At 39.6% G+C, this 18,670-nt stretch overlaps 1 protein-coding gene across 6 annotated transcripts in view; it reads left to right on the top strand.

Annotated features, from left to right (window-relative positions):
- The first annotated feature begins 384 nt into the window (after positions 1-384).
- The window catches only part of LOC105476675 (ectodysplasin A), a 438,014-nt gene continuing 419,728 nt past the window's right edge, over positions 385-18,670 (top strand). For all 6 annotated transcript variants that reach the window (XM_011732814.2, XM_011732812.2, XM_011732811.2 and 3 more), the window contains exon 1: positions 385-976. In XM_011732814.2, coding sequence (XP_011731116.1) covers positions 581-976 — 396 coding nt within the window. In that variant the 5' untranslated portion in view covers positions 385-580. The remainder of the gene's footprint in view (positions 977-18,670) is intronic.

Raw genomic sequence — 18,670 nt, 5'->3', positions numbered from 1 at the left:
AGTTTCTGCCTCCTTTTCTTTGCTCTACTTTCTTTCCAAGGTTCCCAAATTCGTAGCCTCCCCCTCTTTTCCTCCCCGTACTGGCGATATAGGGTTAAACTGGGGCGGAGCCCAGGGATGAACGACGGCGCCAGTCACCAACTGGGACGGGGCAAGCGGGAAGAGCTGGGTGGGGCGGCCAGACAGAGGCGAACCCTCACGCCCCCAGGCCCCGCCCCGCGGCTGGACGCCCGGTTGGAACGGCACGGGGCGGGGCGCCGAGGCTTGGCGGCCCCGTGGTTGGGCGTCCCGGCAGCCGCTTGAGGGATGGGGCGGGGTCGGCCGGGACCTCCTCCTTCATTCCCTCGGCTGGCCGAGCCGTCCCTCTCTCCCGCCCCTCCTCCTCCCTTTCCCACCCCTCGGAGTGGAGCTGCACATGCGGCTGCTCCCTGCTCCGTCCCGCCCAGCCACCGTCGCGCAGGAACGGGTCCCTGCAGCCCCCAGCCGATGGCAGGACAGTAGCCGCCTGTCAGAGGTCGTGAACGGCTGAGGCAGACGCAGCGGCTCCCGGGCCTCAAGAGAGTGGGTGTCTCCGGAGGCCATGGGCTACCCGGAGGTGGAGCGCAGGGAACTCCTGCCTGCGGCAGCGCCACGGGAGCGAGGGAGCCAGGGCTGCGGGTGTCGCGGGGCCCCTGCCCGGGCGGGCGAAGGGAACAGTTGCCTGCTCTTCCTGGGTTTCTTTGGCCTCTCGCTGGCCCTCCACCTGCTGACGTTGTGCTGCTACCTAGAGTTGCGCTCGGAGTTGCGGCGGGAACGGGGAGCCGAGTCCCGCCTTGGCGGCTCGGGCACCCCTGGCACCTCTGGCACCCTAAGCAGCCTCGGTGGCCTCGACCCTGACAGCCCCATCACCACTCACCTTGGGCAGCCGTCACCCCAGCAGCAGCCGTTGGAACCGGGAGAAGCTGCACTCCCCTCTGACTCCCAGGACGGGCACCAGGTGAGTCACCTAGTAGGGGCGGCGGCGGCCCCCTCCCCTCGCGGGTAGGGCGAGGGCCCTCCGCCACAGGGGCCTGGGGGCACTCTGCCACCTCGAGCCAATTTAGAGGGCAGGACCAGGGAGGGACCAGGCGAGCAGGGGAGAGGTTGCCCAGGGCAGGTTGTCTTCGGTCCCTGGCCCAATCTGGACTCCCTGGGGACCCCTTGACTTGGAAAGTCTAGCGCGCGCCCGCGGCCCCTGGCTGCGGGCTGCCTGGAGAAAAGTTGGCGAAGCTCCCGTCGAGGAGGTGCCTGCGCTGCCCCCCGGCGGACTAACGGCTTGGCCCTTCTGCTCGTGATGAGGTTCTCTGCCCGCGGTGCTTGTTTTTTCGTGTCTAGAGCTGATGCCAGAACCAGCAGGCTCCCCTTTGGAGTTGGAGCTGTAAACAGCTGTAATAACTGCTCCACGCCCGCCTGTTGAAACAACTTTTAACCGCATTTTCAGCGCGGGTCCTTGTGCGCTGACCAGAACGTGGGCTTGTTCACACTTACCTGCAATTTGAGACTGATTGTCCTCAGCGTTCTAGTGAGGATCAGCGCCCCTGAGGAATTCTGGTAGAAATATGCCGTCTTGCTAGACAACTTCTGAACAGCAATTTTAAAAATCTATGGAAATAAAACTCACCCTTTGCATGCCGGTTCTGATTCTTAAGCGGGGTAGGTGTGCGGTGGGAAGGGTGGGTGGGAAGCGCTTTTGCTACTGCTAGCTTGAGAACAGGAATCTGCCAATGGAATAATTACTCAGGACTAGTCCCCCAAGAGCAGTTTTGTTTTGTTTGTTTTTGCAGCCTTTATGGTGTTTGTGCCCTTATTAGCAAACTATTAGCTTTGGCGTTTGTTTTCCACTCTTTCTAGCTCTTTATTCAAGTAAATTTAGTTCACTTAATGTAAATATTGTCTTCGTTGCCATATGTGAAACTTAGGAGAAGCATCCAAGGATCCTTTTGAGGTGGCTAAAGAATAATAGTAAAATTGTACCTCTTAGGGAAGAGAGCAAGTTGTACAAATAAGTTCCTTGAGGTGAGGGACCCAAGCCTTCTATATTTACTTCCACATCCAGAGTCATTGTCACAACTCTGTAAACATTATTTGTGCCACTTTGACCTCCCATCTAAAGTGGTACACTTGATAGAGACATCACATTCATGATCATAGTGTAATGTTAGGACTGATACTTTAAAAAAAAAAAACAAACAACAACAACAACAACAAAAAAGATGTCCGTTGTAAAGTTGCCTTGAGCCTTAAAATGTCTTACTAGCACACTCCAATTTATATAGCAGCTTATCAAAGAAGAGAATCAGCAGACATGCTTCTCATACTTGAAACTTTAAACATTGTAGCTAAACGATAATTAACTAGGATTCTGACTCCTTTTATTTATCTACTGCCACTCCCCCCACACCCCAATGCCCAGTAGAAATATTTAGCAGCTGAACATTGATATTCTGTGAAAAGATGAAAAAATTAAACTTCTTTAGTCAAATGTTGGCCAAGACTTTTTGGCATTCAGGATGGACAGAGCCGCTTTTATAGACTGGGGATTAGCAGAACAGCTGTACTCTAGGGCTTCTGTGATGGCATGAAACTCTTACAGGTGTGTAATGGCATTTAGTTACCTCCCTTTGTGTGGCACTAAAATAGTTCTCTCTAGGTTTAAACACAGCTTCCTACCTTCTGTCCTTTATTCTTTCTGTTTTAATATTTTTGAGCAATAGAAGCAAGGATACTAGCTCTTTACATTTGTTGACATCAGTTGGAATCAGTTTCCTAGAGTTATGAAGGGCTTATATGAGTCCATTTTGTTTGATTCCCTTGGGAAACATAGGCCCTAATGGGAAAGTGACTTGCCCAAGGTCACATAACTAGAGTCAAAACTGGGATGATAGTTGCTCTCTTAACTCCTAGTTCGGTGCTCATTCCCTCAACTACCTCCTGGGACCTTTTGCGAGGCAGCAAGATGGAGCTCCATATTAGAACTTTTGCAAAGTAGAGCACTCAGATCTGCATCATTTTGTTCTACTCTACCTGTATTTTGACCACAGTAAGTTTAACCATGTATTCCTTATTCTTCCTGAACTTCACTTTCAGATTTGGAGTATACTTTGAAGGAATTTTAGCCCAAATTCAACTTAAGTTTAAGTTATTCAACTTGTGTATCTTATCTTGTATATTAGTTTTAGTATACAAAAATAAGTTTTTAAAAAAGTTGATTGGGTATTAAATTAATACTGCTACAAGCTTGGGTAAAATTTCTAGTGCCCTGGTGCACCCTCTGCTGGCTTTACAGGGACATTTAATTTTCAGTATCTGCTGACACTCAGAATTCTACATTGTGCTGACAGATTCTGATTCGGTAAATAAGGAAGTAAACAGCCTTGTGGGATTTGGCCACGTAGGTCATATTTTTATATTTTAGTTTTTCAACACAAACAACTGCTGTTACAGCAAATCTTGGATGGAGAGGAAGAAAGATAAAAATATACATCCTTCAACGGGCAGTACATTCAGGTTTCTTACTAGTTTATCTGCAAGGAGTGAAGGCAAGCCGATGACAGTAAACTGCAGGAAGCTTTCATGAGACCAAGTGGGCAGAACAGTCAGAGACACTTCATGCAGGTAGGCAAAAGTAAACCTATTCATTCTGATGAGATGATGGGCTCTGGGCTCTCAGTTATGACTCAAGAAAGGGACCTGGAAATCACTGTAGATGTGTGCATATCATCTCTCAATTTAAAAACTTTTTAAGCAGGGCACAGAAGGAAGTTAGGGCAGGTAGGATACAGAGCAGAGAGATGAGCACATTTCTCCATGTGAAATGTTAGAAAAGTCTCCCCGGTAGGGGCACACTTGCTGATGATAAAGTGAGAGAGTCACATCAGACCTTCTGTAATCAATCATCTCCTTCAGCTGGAGCAGCCAAGTAGCTGAGATTTGTCTGGATAGTTGGTGGAGATTATCTCAAGAGCAAGGGATATCTCATTTGTGTCTGAATTAGGACAATATACAGTAATATGATTGTCAGCGTAACAAACTAAAAATCAGTGTTGATCATTCTGTGGAGATGTTGCTCCAGTTGTGATTGTGGTCCTCAAAGGCCAAGAATGTAGTGGGTATCATCAGGAAGGGTGTCAAAAACAACAAAACACTTACAAAACACTTATTTTTTCCATGTACAAGATCAAAAGCAGATTTGCTTCTACAATCAGACAGGAAATTCCGGTGACTGCTCCTCAAGAAAAGCCTAACAGCTGATAAAAGTCCTCAGAAACCCCATTAAATTGATCAAAAGGATGAAGGGATTTTCTAGTTTTTTTCTCAGTCTGGATAGAAAGAGGCTGAAGGAGGAATATGATCAAAGTCTACCAAACCATGAGCGAGATGAATATGGTTAATATATTCATGTAACTTAACAATCCAGTTCAATAAATAGAAAGCCTGCTTTGCCAGACACAATGTTAAGTATTAGATACTTTTTAATGTTTGAAAAATTATTTTCAAGAGGAGGCAAATAAAGGTAGTATCTTATTCAACTCATTGTCTCAAGTAATAGTCAAAATTATGGGTAGATCAATACGGATTTACTTAAAACTGTAGGGCTATTTGGAGTATGTTCCTAATTATTTGAGGTGATGTCATAGATGTCAACCTTAAAGTTCTACAAAACGTTGCTTGACATAACTAGATAGACCATTAGTGTATCCAGAGTTGACATTACCTGTGTTAAGGCTTTTTGATCAAGAACATAACTAGGAATCATTTGAGGTGATTCAAGGTGAGCACAATGAATAAATCCAAGGATTTTTTTTTTTTAATGGAGGTGGGATCTAGATAAAATACATTTACTGTGGGTTTAAATACAGAACTTTTGATCAACTTGCTTCATTATTCCCATCCCATTTTCTCTCTCACTAACTCTGCTGCAACCCAGCCACCATATCCTGCTTAGAATCATTCTTTAGTTGTTATTGCTGTTGTTGTTTTTAAATACATTTTATGTCTTTACATTAGAGCTCCTTAGAAATCCACCTTCATTTTTGTCTTTCTCCATAATGCCTGACACAGTGCTAGTTACAATTACTGTACTCAAATACTTGTTGAGTTGAATATTCTTTTGGGACTATGGACGTGTTTATGTAAAACAAAGACATTTTCTCTTTCTGTAACAGGCCTGTTTTCCTCAGGTCTTGCTAAGCCTGTGACCTGTCAGCTATGCTTAGGTGAGTAAATAGTTCCACTGGCAATGTTTCACTGATTTCTAGAATAATTAGAAAGTGAAATGGAGAAGGGCCTTAACCATGTGGTCAGTCTCCCAGTTTCACATCTTCTCTCTAAGATGGTACAAAAAGCTTCCTGTAATATATTGTTTGATGTTTTGTTTTATTTGCTTTTAGGTCTCATATCTTTCTTTCTGTCTTAGATCTTGTGAAAAAATAATCTGTAATTTATCTGTAACTACCTTATAGAGAAGATCTCTTTGTAGTAGAGAACCTCTGAAGCCATTTAATTCCCAAGAACATTACCAAGAGAAACTACCTTGCCTGTAGAGGACCATTTTATCTGACTCCTCTGTAAATACTCAGGACTTAGCTTTTCATTTCATTTCTTTCTTTTATTAAAAATCTTTTCTATTGAAGTATAACTCATACACAGAAAAGTATATAAATAATATTTGTACAGTTTTATGAATCATTACAAAGTGAATATACTCATGTCACCAGCACCCAGGTCAAGAAATAGAACATTATTATATTCCACAACTCCTACTTATATCCTATTGTTATCAGTATATCCTCCTCACTCTCTCAAGTTCTAACACCATAGATTAGTTTTTTTATCTTTCTCCACAGTGCCTGACATAGTGCTAGTTGGATTAGTTCATTAGTTTTGTTCATTTTGAACTTTATATAAATGAAATAAAACAGTGTGTATTCTTTTGGATCTGGAGTTTTTTGTCAATACTGTTTTTGTGACATCCGTTCAGGTTGCTGCATGTGGCTGTAATTTTTTATTTGTATTTTTTGTGTGTGTGAGACAGGGTCTTGCTCTGTCACCCAGGTTGGAGTGCAGTGGCATGATCATGGCTCACTGCAGCCATGACCTCCCAGGCGCAAGCGGTCTTCCAACCTCAACTTTCTGAGTAGCTGGGACCACGGGCACATGCCACCATGCCTGGCTCATTTTTAATTTTTTTATAGAGACAGGATCTCTATATGTTGCCCAGGCTGGTCTTAAACTCCTGGCCTCAAGCTATACTCCCACCTCAGTGTACCAAAGTGCTGGGATTACAGGTGTGAACCACCATGCCCAGCCATTTGTTTGTATTTTTGTATATTATTTCATTGCTTGAATATACCACAGTTTATTTACCCTATTTTTAATGAATTTGTGGATTGTTTCCAGTCTGGGGCTATTACGGATGCTGATGTTGTGGATATTATTGTACATGTCTTTTGGTTACATATGCTTGAATTTCTATTGCTTGTATACCTAGGATTGGAGTTGCTGGGTCATAGGGGATGCATATTTTTGACATTATTGATAATGACTGTTTTTTAAAGTTATTGTATCAGTTTGCATTCTTGCCAGCAATGCATGAGAATTTCAGTTGTTTCATATTCTTACTAACACTTGGTATTGCCAGTCTTTTTAAACGTAGCCATTCTGGTGGGTGGCTTTGTAGTAATATCCGGTGATTTTAATTGGCATTTCTCCGAAGACTGATGAGGTTGTGCTCCTTTTCATGTTTATTATGCTTTTGCATATCTTCTCTGAAGTGCCTATACAAGTTTTTTGCCCATTTTTCTATTAATTTGTCTGTCCTTTTCTTATAGATTTGTAGGGATTCTTTATATACTCTGAATATGAACTATTTTTGTATTTTTTATGTTGTAAGCCATTCCCAAATCTGTGATTTACCTTTCTTTATGGTATCCTTTGATGAACAGAAGTTTTTAATTTTAATGTGTTTAATTTTTCAGTATTTTCCTTTATGGGTAGTGTTTTCTATGTCCCATTTAAGAAATATTTTCTTACCTTGAAATTGTAGATATTCTCCCATATTATCTTCTAGAGGCTTTATGTTTTTGACATTTACATTTAGGTCTATACTCCACTTGAAATCAATTTTTGTGTATGCTAAGATACAGAAACAGCTTCATTTTAAAAAATATAGATATCCAGCTGATCCAGTACCATTAATTATAAGGACCATCTTTCCCCCAGTCCTCTACAGCATCACCTTTGTCATAAATCAGGTGCCTGTATATGTGCAAGATTGTTTCTGAACTGTTTATTCTATTCTGTTGGTCTCTTTGTCATTGCATCGCTACCACAATCTTAATCACTGGACTTTATTATTATCTGGTAAAGCAAGTCCTTTTACCTTGTTCCTCTTATTTAAAAGTATCTTGGATATTCTTGGCCCTTTGCATTTAGAATCAGCTTGTCATGTTGCACAAAAAAGAAAAAAAAAGAAACGTGCTGGGATTTTTATTGGGATTGCAGTGAATCCAAAAATCAATTTAGGGGGAACTCATCATTTTATGGTATTCAGTTTTCCAATCCATGAACATGCCCAGCAGATTTGGTGTTTGGTGAGTGCCTTCTTCCTGATCCATAGAATGACACACTCTTGCTGTATCCTCACGTGGTGGAAGGGATAAATGCACTTCCTTGGACCTATTTTAAAAGGAAACTAATCTCATTTACAAGGACTCTGCCCTCATTATTTAATTGCCCCCTAAAAGCCTCATCAAATACCATCACATTGGTGATGATATTTCAACATATGAATTTTGGGGGGAACACAAACATTCAGATCATAGCAAACCTGTTTTAGACATTTTCTCAGCATCCTTTATGTCTGTTACATACTTTTCTCTATATTCTATCCTTTTTTTTCTCTCTATACTTCATTCTGGGTATTTTCTTTTTTTTTCTTTTTGAGACCGTTGCCTCTACATACTTTATTTAAAAAAAATCTTCACAAGAACAATGCAAGGTAGATACTGCCGTCTCTATTTTTACATGTGGAGAAACAGACCCAGAGGGGTTAGATAACTGTTTGCAATCATATAGCTGATTCCAGAACTACATTTTAAATAGGAATTTTATGAACCATATATAGAACTTGTATCAACTGAACCATTTAAAATGTGCAATGGAGAAGTTTCTATTTAAAGGGCTCCCATGAAAGGTAGATTAATTCAATAAGTGGTATTGGGATTTACTGACTTGCCATTTTGGGGGTTTAAAAAAAAGACAAGTAAAACTGGATCCTTATCTCACCTCTTATACTAAAATGAATTCCAGATGGAACAAAGATTTACATGTAAAACATGAAATCACAGACATCCTAGAACACATGGATGCATATTTTTATAATCTTACATTCTGGGTATTTTCCTGTGACTTAACTTCCAATTCATTAATTCTGTCTTCAGCTTTGTCTAAACTCCCTCTAAACTCGCTCATTGAGTTCTTAATATAATTTGTCATTTTTTTTTTTTAATTTTAGAGTTTTCATTTGGTTCTTTTTATAAAATAGTGTTTGGTTCTCTGCCAAAATTCACAATCAACTATCTTTTAACATACTGACCATAATTATGTGAAAATTTTCATTTGATTACTCGTTATTTCAATCCTTGAGGGTGTGTTTCTATTATCTATTGTTTGTCTTAATTTTCTATCACTTTGCCTTTCTCCTGGTTAGTTTTGATTGAATGGTAGGCATTATATATGAAAAATTATAGTAGAGATGGTTTGAGGCCTCAGTTATTTTTATCTTTATCTAGAAAGGATTTATACTCACTTCTGGCACATGGTTAGAGACACTAGCAATCTCACATCTCCTTAATTCAATATGAGACTGAGATAATTTAAAGCTGCTCTTCAATCCAAGTGAAGGTTGACTTACCCTTCCTTTTAGTATTTATGCCTTCTAAGTTGAAATCCAAGGCTTGGGCTTTTTTTTTCCCTTGGGAGTTCTCCCTCTTTGAAGGGTCCTCAATTCCAACTTTTGTTCTTGTAGCTTCATGAGTCTGTCAGAAGCTCCTCTCTCTCTCTCTCTCTCTCTCAGCTGACTCTACTATATCAGCCAATGACCTTAGGAGAAAAACAGCCTCTCTCAGTTTTCTTTTTATCCTGCATTTTGGCTTTATAATATTGCATTACTTTATTAGATCTCAGATATCTTGAAACGTGTATCATTTATATCTTGCCCCAATATTCTTGTGTTTTTTTAAGCAGGAAATTTAGCCCAAATTACTTTTGCTTCCATTACTAGAAGCAGAATCAGCTTATCATTTCTTCAACAAATATTTATTGATCACCTCCTATGTATCATGCACTGTACAAAACAATGGAGAAGCAGCTATTGAACAGATTAGAGGGGATTCCTGCCATTGTGGAGCATACAGACAAGTAAACAGGCACATATAATACAATTTCATAAAGCAATGGTAGGGTTAATCATAGGATAATCTAAAGCACTAAGGAGGAGTACCTGACCATGACTTTTGAAATCAAGGAACATGTTCTTGACAAAGCATCTTCTGAGCTTAAACCTAAAAAGTAAGTAAGAATTATCTAGGATAAGACTGTTTTAGGCAGTAGGAACAGCAAGTGCAAAGGCCTGGAGATGAAAGAGAACATGGTACATCCAGGAATAAGAAAACCTAGTTTGTATGAAGCTACTATTATCAAGACAGTGTGGTTCTGGCATAAGGACAGGCATATAGATCAATGGAATAGGATTGAGAGGTCAAAAATAAACTCTTACATTTATAATCAATTGATTTTTGACAAAAGTACCAAGATGATTAGTTGGGGGGAAAAGATACCCTGTTCAATAAATGGTGTTGGGAAAATTGGATATCCACGTGCAAAAAAGATGAACTTAGATACTCACTAGAGACCATACCCCAAAAATGAACTCAAAATGGATCATAGGCTTAAATGTAAGTACCAAAACAATAAAATGTTTAGAAGAAAACATAGAAAATCTTTAATATCTTCGAGAGCAAAGATTTATTAGATATGACACCAAACACATAGTCTAAAAAAGAAATGAACCGTTTTGGAAAGAAACTTTTTTTTTTTCAAAAGAAAACCTTGAAAAATGAAAAGAAATGCAACAGACTAGGAGAAAATCTTTGGAAAACACATATCTGGTAAATAACTTATATTCAAAGGAATTTACAAAGGACTCTTGGAATGTAATAATAAGAAAAACCAAACAAAAAAATGGGCAAAAGATATGAACAGATATTTTACCGCAAATGAAGATGCACAAATGGCTAAATAAATACATGAAAACATGTTCAACATCGTTTTGCATTACAGAAATTTAAATTAAAACCACAGTGAGATACCATTTCACACCCGCTAGACTGGCTATAATGAAAAAGACAATAAGAAGTGGAGATGTGGAGAAATGGGAACTCTCATACATTGCTAGTGGAAATGTAAAATGATTCAGCTGTTTTGTAAAACAGTTTGTCAGTTCCTCTATAGGTTAACATAGAGTTACAATATGACCCAGCAATTCCACTCCTAGGCATATACCTAAGATAATTGAAAACATATGTTCACACAAAAGCCTCTACATTGAATGTTCATAGCAGCATTATTAATAATAGTCAAAAAGCAAAACAGCTCAAATGTCTGATGTGGTATAATGTGATATAATATTCTATACAATGCAATATTTTTCAGCCATTAAAAGGAATGAATTATGAATAATGTTACAACATGGCTGAGCCTCAAATATATTATGCTAAGTGAAGGAATTTAGTCACAAGAAAACCACATTGTATGATTCCATTTATATGAAATGTCCAGAATAGGCAAATATATAGAGACAAAAATTAGATTAGTGGATGCCTGGGGCAGGGGGTAGGAATTAGGATTAACTAAATATGAGCATAAGGGCACTTCTTGGGGATGAAAATACTCTAAAACTGGTTCACCACAGCCAGGGTTATAGCAGTGGAACTAGAAGTAAAGAAAATGATGCAAGAGATATCATGAAGTTACACAATTTGTAAAGTTACTAGAAATTACTGAATTGTACACTTAAAATGGATGAATTCTACAGTATGTGAATTATATCTATATAAAGTAGTTATTTTTTTTAAGTGTCTGGCACATAGAAGATGGTGAATAAATGTGTAAGGGGCGTTGGTTGTTTCTGAATGATACCTATCTTTAGAGGAAGAGAATCTTCAAGGCTGTTCCATTTACTTCAGATATTTCTCCCTCTAACAGATGTGTCCAGGGTCCCAATGTAGAATCAATTGAATCAGAAGCTTCAAGGATGGAAGTCTAGTCATATATAATTTAATAAAGCTCTATGGGTGATTTTGCCAAGCACTGCAAAGTGAGACTCTGTGATTTATGGAATTGTGAATGGCTTAGTATGGTCAGAACCTAGGGTGCATGTGGGGCCCAGTAGGTACTTGCACTAGAGTGGGCAGTAATCAAGAAGCTTGGCCCAGAATCATCTCTCTCTTCCTCTCTTTCCCTTTTTTCCTCTCTACATCCCTCTCCCTTTCTGCCTCCCTGCCTCTCTCTCTCTGTCTCTTACTCTTATTCTCTCTGATAGAAATAGCTAACTAGCTATTCCCAGATCCTACTTAGAATTTTTTCAGAATTGTCGGGTTAAAATATATCATACAGATCATCCGTGGTAGTGGTTCTTAACCAGGGATGCGTAGTAGTCTTACCTGGAGAACTTTTTCAAGATATGCACATCCCTGGGCACACCCAGACATACATCATTAGAGTCTGTAGAGTGAGACCATGGGCATATATAGTTTATAAAAAGGGTTTTCAGGTGATGCTGGTGCTCATCTCCATTTGAGAACTTCCTGCTCTAAAGGAAGAAATAAAAGCATAAAGAAGATGAAATTTGGTTCCCCATGCCTAACTTCAGCTTCCCTGTTACAGATTGTTAGGTCTGTATCACCTATGTTACTGAAGCTACTTTGGAGGGCCACTAGACCATGAGCTTGGGTGGTAGTGAATGCTTAATGAACACCACTGTGAAATACCATTTGGAAAATCAATTCATAAACTCTGGGGGGAGAGGGATTAGATTTCAGTTGCCATTTCCTCAGCCAGGTGATAGTGCTGTGTGCTTGGAATAGCCAAGAAAGAGGGTGGTTTCCTGTCTCTTGTGGCTTCCCGGGGACTTCGCTTGCTGCTAGCTGCTGAAACCACTTTAAAATAATAGGCTGTTGAGTAATTTTCTCCATGTATATCCACCTGTCAGTGGACCTGCACTTCAGAGATGAAGAGTAGTTTTTATTGGCGTGATGGCATATAGCAGGGATTGAAACCAAACAGCCACAATGAAATTGATTTTCAAAAAGAAATTACTTCTCAATTTTATTCTGTGGTTTGTGGATTGTTATTGTTACTTCATCCTGCCACACCAGTGGCCTACAAGGACAATGAAAGCTTGAACATGAGTAAGAGTTTTGGATCAATCCACAAGGCTCTGTGCCTAGAAAAATTGCATGCTGCAAAAGCACTTTTGCTATGTAGTCTAAATGCTTAAGTTGGGGAAACTCTGAGGGTTTCTTCTATAAGGATGGACCTTAATACCTGCCACAACTAGTCAGACTGAGGGAAAGAAGGGCGAAGAGTAGATTTCAGGAGTTCTTTCGACTCAACCCCCACTCCATTGAGTCCCTGTTTGGTATAAGATAATGCTAGTGGGGGGATTGTATCCTCAAGACAGATTCAGCTAACAGAACCAATGAAGGAGTACAAACTTACTTCGTCCTTAATGACATTAGACAAATCCTTTGGTGCAGCTTGTTTCTGTTTGGATTCCCAGCTGACATCTCAAGTTTAGTAAGCTAAACTGAACTTATCTTCATTCCTCCCCTTCCCACCACACACACCAAATTTTACAAAAGTAAACCCTGGTTTCATGCTCTCAATCACTTACGCATAAAACTTGGAAGGCATTATATTTTTACTTCTCCCTTGTCCTTGCTACCTATATTTAGCAATCAATTGTTAAGTTGATTCCTACTTTGTGATGTTGATTTACAGTGTTCATGATGTCTCTTGCATCACTCCCTTTCTTTCTAGTCCCACTGCTATCACTCTGGCTGTATTTGGCTTAGATGATCTTCAAGGTGCCTCCCAACAAAGAAAATCTGTGACTCTTTCTCAGCTCCTTATTACCTCACTCCTACAGTGGTTGTGTAGCTGAGAGTTGCTTTGTTCTCTAGTCCATCTATACACCTCAGCTAGATTATTTTTCTTCCAGAGCTATTTTGTCATGTCACTTCCTCATCAGAAACCTTGTTATCTCCCTACTGCCTGTAGAATAAAGTTCAAACTTCTTAAACTGGCCTTCTAAGCCCCTTTGCAATTGGTTTTAAACTACTCTGCCACTCTTCTTTTTATTCTCTGTCTGAACCTTGTTTTATCCAGACTGACAGGCCTCTTGCATTCTGGCCTTCGTTTACCTGTTCCCCCAAAGAAGAATGTTCTTTCCTCCAACCTGTCTCTTGGACCCCTCCAGGTCCTTCAAAGCTCAACTTAAACCTTAACTCTTGGGTGCATTCTTCCTTGCCCATCTATCCATCCCAGCACCCTAAATTCCTCATTCCGCACTGTGCTATGTTGTAGGTGCTCTTGTTTCCTTAACTAGATGTGAAGGTTTTTGAAGATAGTGAGTGTTACATTCCTTTATAGCTCTTATACCTACAATGCTAACTGTACTCTTTTAGTTAAATACCAAAGTGAATCTTAAGGTATTGAAACATTCCCCCTAATATTGGACTCTAAAATATAGTTGTACACATTGATTGTGAGGATTATCATGCTACCTTAAGGATCTGGTGATTATTAATGGAGTCTATCACTAGGGCTTCTTTCCTTTTAGAGCCCTGCTTAAGGTCAAGCACCCTCACAGAAGGTTTATTAGATTCTAGAGTTTCCTTCCTCAGTTCCTTTCCCTCCTTCAGATCTTTAAAAGCCTTCCACATAACAAGTATTAATATTCCACTTTGACCTGGTATATACCTCTTGATTTCCTCAACACAGCAAGTCCTTACCTTCAAAATGCTTTTGGAATTCATTTCTCCCTGAATACTGAAGGTACCTCAACTTCTTGGCTTTTAGATTCTAACTCACATGCCAGGTCACAAGAGGCTCCATACCCAAGTTTCTTTTCAAGTCACAAACCCCATACACCCCCATTGTATATCAAAGTTCCCTAACCTTCTTGTTTGTATTTTTAACAATAACTCATTTAAAGGTGTAAATGTGGGAAAGCCCTTAAGGTCAGGACTCTCTCTGTTTGTCTTGTATGGCACAAAATATGCTGGTGTTCCAAATAATAAAGGTTTAGGGAAAAGCACAGATTGTGGTTATGTACATGTCTGTGTTTGTCTGTGTGAGGGAGTGAAGGAAGGGGAGGGGGAGAAAATGGAGGGACTGACTTGTGTTTTTATGTGTTTGCATATGAATATTAAATGCTAGAATTCTAGCATTTAATTTCTAGGAGAAATGTGATTCACAGTTCAAAACATAAGACCAAGTACTACTACTGTTTCATAAACTACACTCTTACATTTCCAGTTAACCCATTTTCTTCTCAGCCCCTGACTTTACCTATTCATTCACAAAGTCTGCCTCCCACCTGCTAAACCAGAGTGCTTCATGCTCATTTTGGTCTATTTTGGAGATCTTTGTTATCCTGGAGATTGTAGAAAGAGTACTGGAATAAGTTCTGGCTCTTAACCAACTAGCACAGTTCAATGTCCTTATTTGTAAAATGGGAAAGACAATACCTTCCCTGTCTCCTTCGCACTGTCTTTTTGAGGATCAAACAGAAATATATGTGAAAAATATAAAGTCTTGTGGTTATTTCTTTGAGGACTTATTGATAAATCTGTCTCTTCGTCTTGTTAATTATGTAAAACCTTTTTTCTAATTACTACCTTATATTTTCCATATAGTTGCCCTGTCTGTTGACATAAATTCACAGGCGTTGGTAATGGTACTGTATTTTTTCAAATCATGCTTTTATGTTATACTCCCTTTTTGTATTTACAAATGCTTTCTTTCAGCCTGGCCCTCTGATAATTTATTTCCACAAGTTGTAGAGGGGTAACTAGATTGGAAATTGGGATACAGTAGTAGTGGTCCCAGGTCTGTGTTTAGTTATTCTCCTCTAGTTAAGTTGGTTCACCTTAGGTAGGTCATTTCACCTTTCTGGCTCTCAGTTTACTCATCTGTAAAATGTTGGAGATTGAAGTTGGTGATCTATTAAGTTCTGTTCAAACACTAACAATTTATCGTTACAGCTAAATAGAATTCCTGATGCTGGCCCAGCACAATGGCTCACACCTGTAATCCCAGCATTTTGGAAGGCCGAGGTGGGTGGATCACCTGAGGTCAGGAGTTCGAGACCAGCCTGACCAACATGGTGAAACCCCGTCTCTGCTAAAAATACAAAAATTAGCTGGGCGTGGTGGTGGGTGCCTATAATCCCAGCTACTCAGGAGGCTGAGGCAGGAGAATTGGCTTGAACCCGAGAGGTGGAGGTTGCAGTGAGCCAAGATTGCACCACTGCACTCCAGCCTGGGTGACAGAATGAGACTCTGTCTCAAAAAAAAAAAAAAAAAAAGAAGAAGAATTCCTGATGCTTTTTTTTTTTTTTTCAGTTTTTCCTGCCACACACCCCGCTCCTTGAGAATCACTGGCCTAATGAATATAGTCCAGATGCCAAATTCAAGACCTATATCAGTGTTGGCTTTCCAGCATTATGTACTGTTTCCAACAAGAACCCCCAGTTATATATAGATTGGTTTTCTTACTGCACATTCCTACCTTCATTGCCACTGTGTCTTTCCCCCTGTTAAAATCTTTTGTGTGTGTGTGTGTGTGTGTGTGGTAGAATACTCCTTTGTCTCTAAGGACAAGCTTAAATGTTATACTTTCCTGTGAAGCCTTTCCTAATAGCTTAACCCTTAGTAATATTTTTTCTGTTTCATCTGAACCACATCTGCATTTATGATATGCCAGACACTATACCTGGCATTGTAGGAGACAGAAAGATAAAATAAGTTCCTCCCATTAGAGAAGGCTGAAATTGGGAATTAGCATTCTGGGCAGTGGTTAGCAGCATCAGCAAAAGACTTGGAAATAGTAGAGTGGAGTAGAGTGGAGGGTGAGTTTAGGTAAAGGCTTAGAGTCCATGGACCTTACTTATTTGGCCTATAACTATATATCCTTTTATGACAGTTCTTGTGATAGTATGCTACCTTATAATATGAAATTGTGATTTATTTGTCATTTATTGGCACCTAGCTGTCATTTCCTTTTCCTAATACCATTGCAGTTTCTTTTTGGAGTAGTCCCTTTCCATTATTGGATGGTGTAATAGGAAATCCAGGCGCTTGTATCCCACAAGAGAAGCCAAAGGGGTCAAGTCCTTCTACTTCCCCAGTAAAATCAAAGAGCAGTAGCCATGTGATGTGTGGTCAACCAACCTACATTCTCTTGTGGGATTGGCTTGACTTCTTGTCTTACAGTCTATATTCTTTGGCCCATTGCTCCAATCACCCTCTTGCAATTTACCTCAAGTCTCCTGAGTCTCTGTCCCCAGTCCCCCTGCCTTAAAACCTCAGTCTAGGGTCAGCCCTACCATTTGACTTTACCAGTTCTACATGAAAGACTGTTGAATAGGACTGCAGAGAATAACCAATTACAGTCACTACAAATTCAGGCCCCAACCTCTGCTGGATACTTAGTTACCTAGCAATCTTTCTTTCTGTGAACTGAATTAGCTTGATCTTCTGAACTCAGCAGCAATTCTGTACTCTCACTTTGGTCCTCAGACCTCCTGCTCTAAGACATACTTCACTTTCAGCTGTTAAAGCCCGATCCCTACTCCCCTGAAAACAATCAAGACTATCTGTGACATCACCTGCAAATACATTCCCCTCACTCACTATAATACCACCTATAGATTTTACTCCACTTGCCCCCACTCTTGTGCTCCTGTCTCCATAGAGGAAATGTGTTCCTTTGGTTCAAGACCAGTCCTTTCATCTGAGCTTTGGATCTTCTCCCCTCTTACTATCTCATAGTCCTTTCTCTTAGTCATTTTCTTCCTATCCTGTATCTTGGATCTCTCTCAAACTTCTTTTTTCCTTCTTAGCATGTAGTCATGCTCACCTCTCATCTTTGGGGGGGACCTTTTTTGACCCAAATCTTCCTAAAACTACCCTTTCCTACTTCTCTAAATAGTTAAACTTCCAAAAAGAGTGGAATAAACTTGCTATCTTTACATTTTAACCACTCATTGATACCTAATTGTCCTGTGGTTCAGTTTCTGTGTCCTCCTCCCAAGAGTTTGTGCTTGCTCACCAGTGACCTTCATATTGTAAAATTTAATGGGATACATTTATTCTAATCATATTTTACTTCTCTGTCTTTTATTTTATTATTTAAAAATTTCGATAATAAGCAGAGAAAGCCACTTGACATTATGAATTTACTGGGGATAGTTATTTCAATGATTAATGTTCCTCAGTGAATGTTTATTATGAAGTTTAAATTTTGTTTTAGAATTTTGTAATTGAGATATAATTTACATAACTTAAAATTCATCCTTTTAAAGTGTACAAACACTGGTTTTTAGTATATTCATAGAGTTATGCAACTGTGACCATTGTCTAATCCAAGAACATTTTCATTGCCCCCCAAAGAAACCCTGCATCCATTAGCAGTCATTCCCCAATTCCTTCTTTCCCCCATCCTCTGTCAACCACTAATCTACTTTCTGCCTCTATGGATTTACCTATCCTGGACATGTCGTATAAATGGAATCATGTAATATGTGGCTTTATGTGTCTGGCCTCCTTCACTTAGCATAATATTTTCAAAATTCATCCATGCTGTAACATGTGTCAGTACTTTATTCCCTTTTACAGGTGAATAAAATTCCATTGTATGGATATACCACATTTTGTTTATATATTTTGTCTATTGATGAACATTTGAGTTGTTTCCACCTTGGAGTATTATGAATAATGCTGCTATGAACATGGAGGCATATAGGTTTTTGTTTAAACATCTGTTTTCCATTCATTTGGGGTATATACTTAGTGGTGGAATTGCTGGGTCCTATGTTAATTCTATGTTTAATGTATTGAGGAACCACCAAGCTATTTTTCACAATTGTTGAACCATATTACATTGTCACCAGCAGTGTATAAGGGTTCCAGTTTCTCCACATCCCTGCCAACCCTTGTTATGATCTTTTTTATTGTAGCCATCTTACTGAGCATAAGGTGTTATCTAATTGTTTTGATTTGCATTTCCCTAAAGACTAATGATATTGAGCATTTTTTCATATACATATTGGCCATTTGTATATCCTCTTTGAAGAAATGTCTATCCAAATCCTTTGTCCATTTCTAAATTGCATCATATGCCTTTTAATTTTTGGATTGCAAGAGTTCTTAATGTATTCTGCATACTAAACCCTTAGTAGAGATAAAATTTGCAAATATTTTCTCCCATTCTATGTGTTGTAGTTCTTTATTTTTATTTTATTTTGAGACAGTGTCTCATTCTGTTGCCCAGGCAGGAGTGCAGTGGCATGATCTTGGCTCACTGC

The sequence above is a fragment of the Macaca nemestrina genome, chromosome X (genome assembly GCF_043159975.1).
Source record: "Macaca nemestrina isolate mMacNem1 chromosome X, mMacNem.hap1, whole genome shotgun sequence".
NCBI lineage: Eukaryota > Metazoa > Chordata > Mammalia > Primates > Cercopithecidae > Macaca > Macaca nemestrina.
This window is presented reverse-complemented; position numbering and strand designations above follow the sequence as displayed.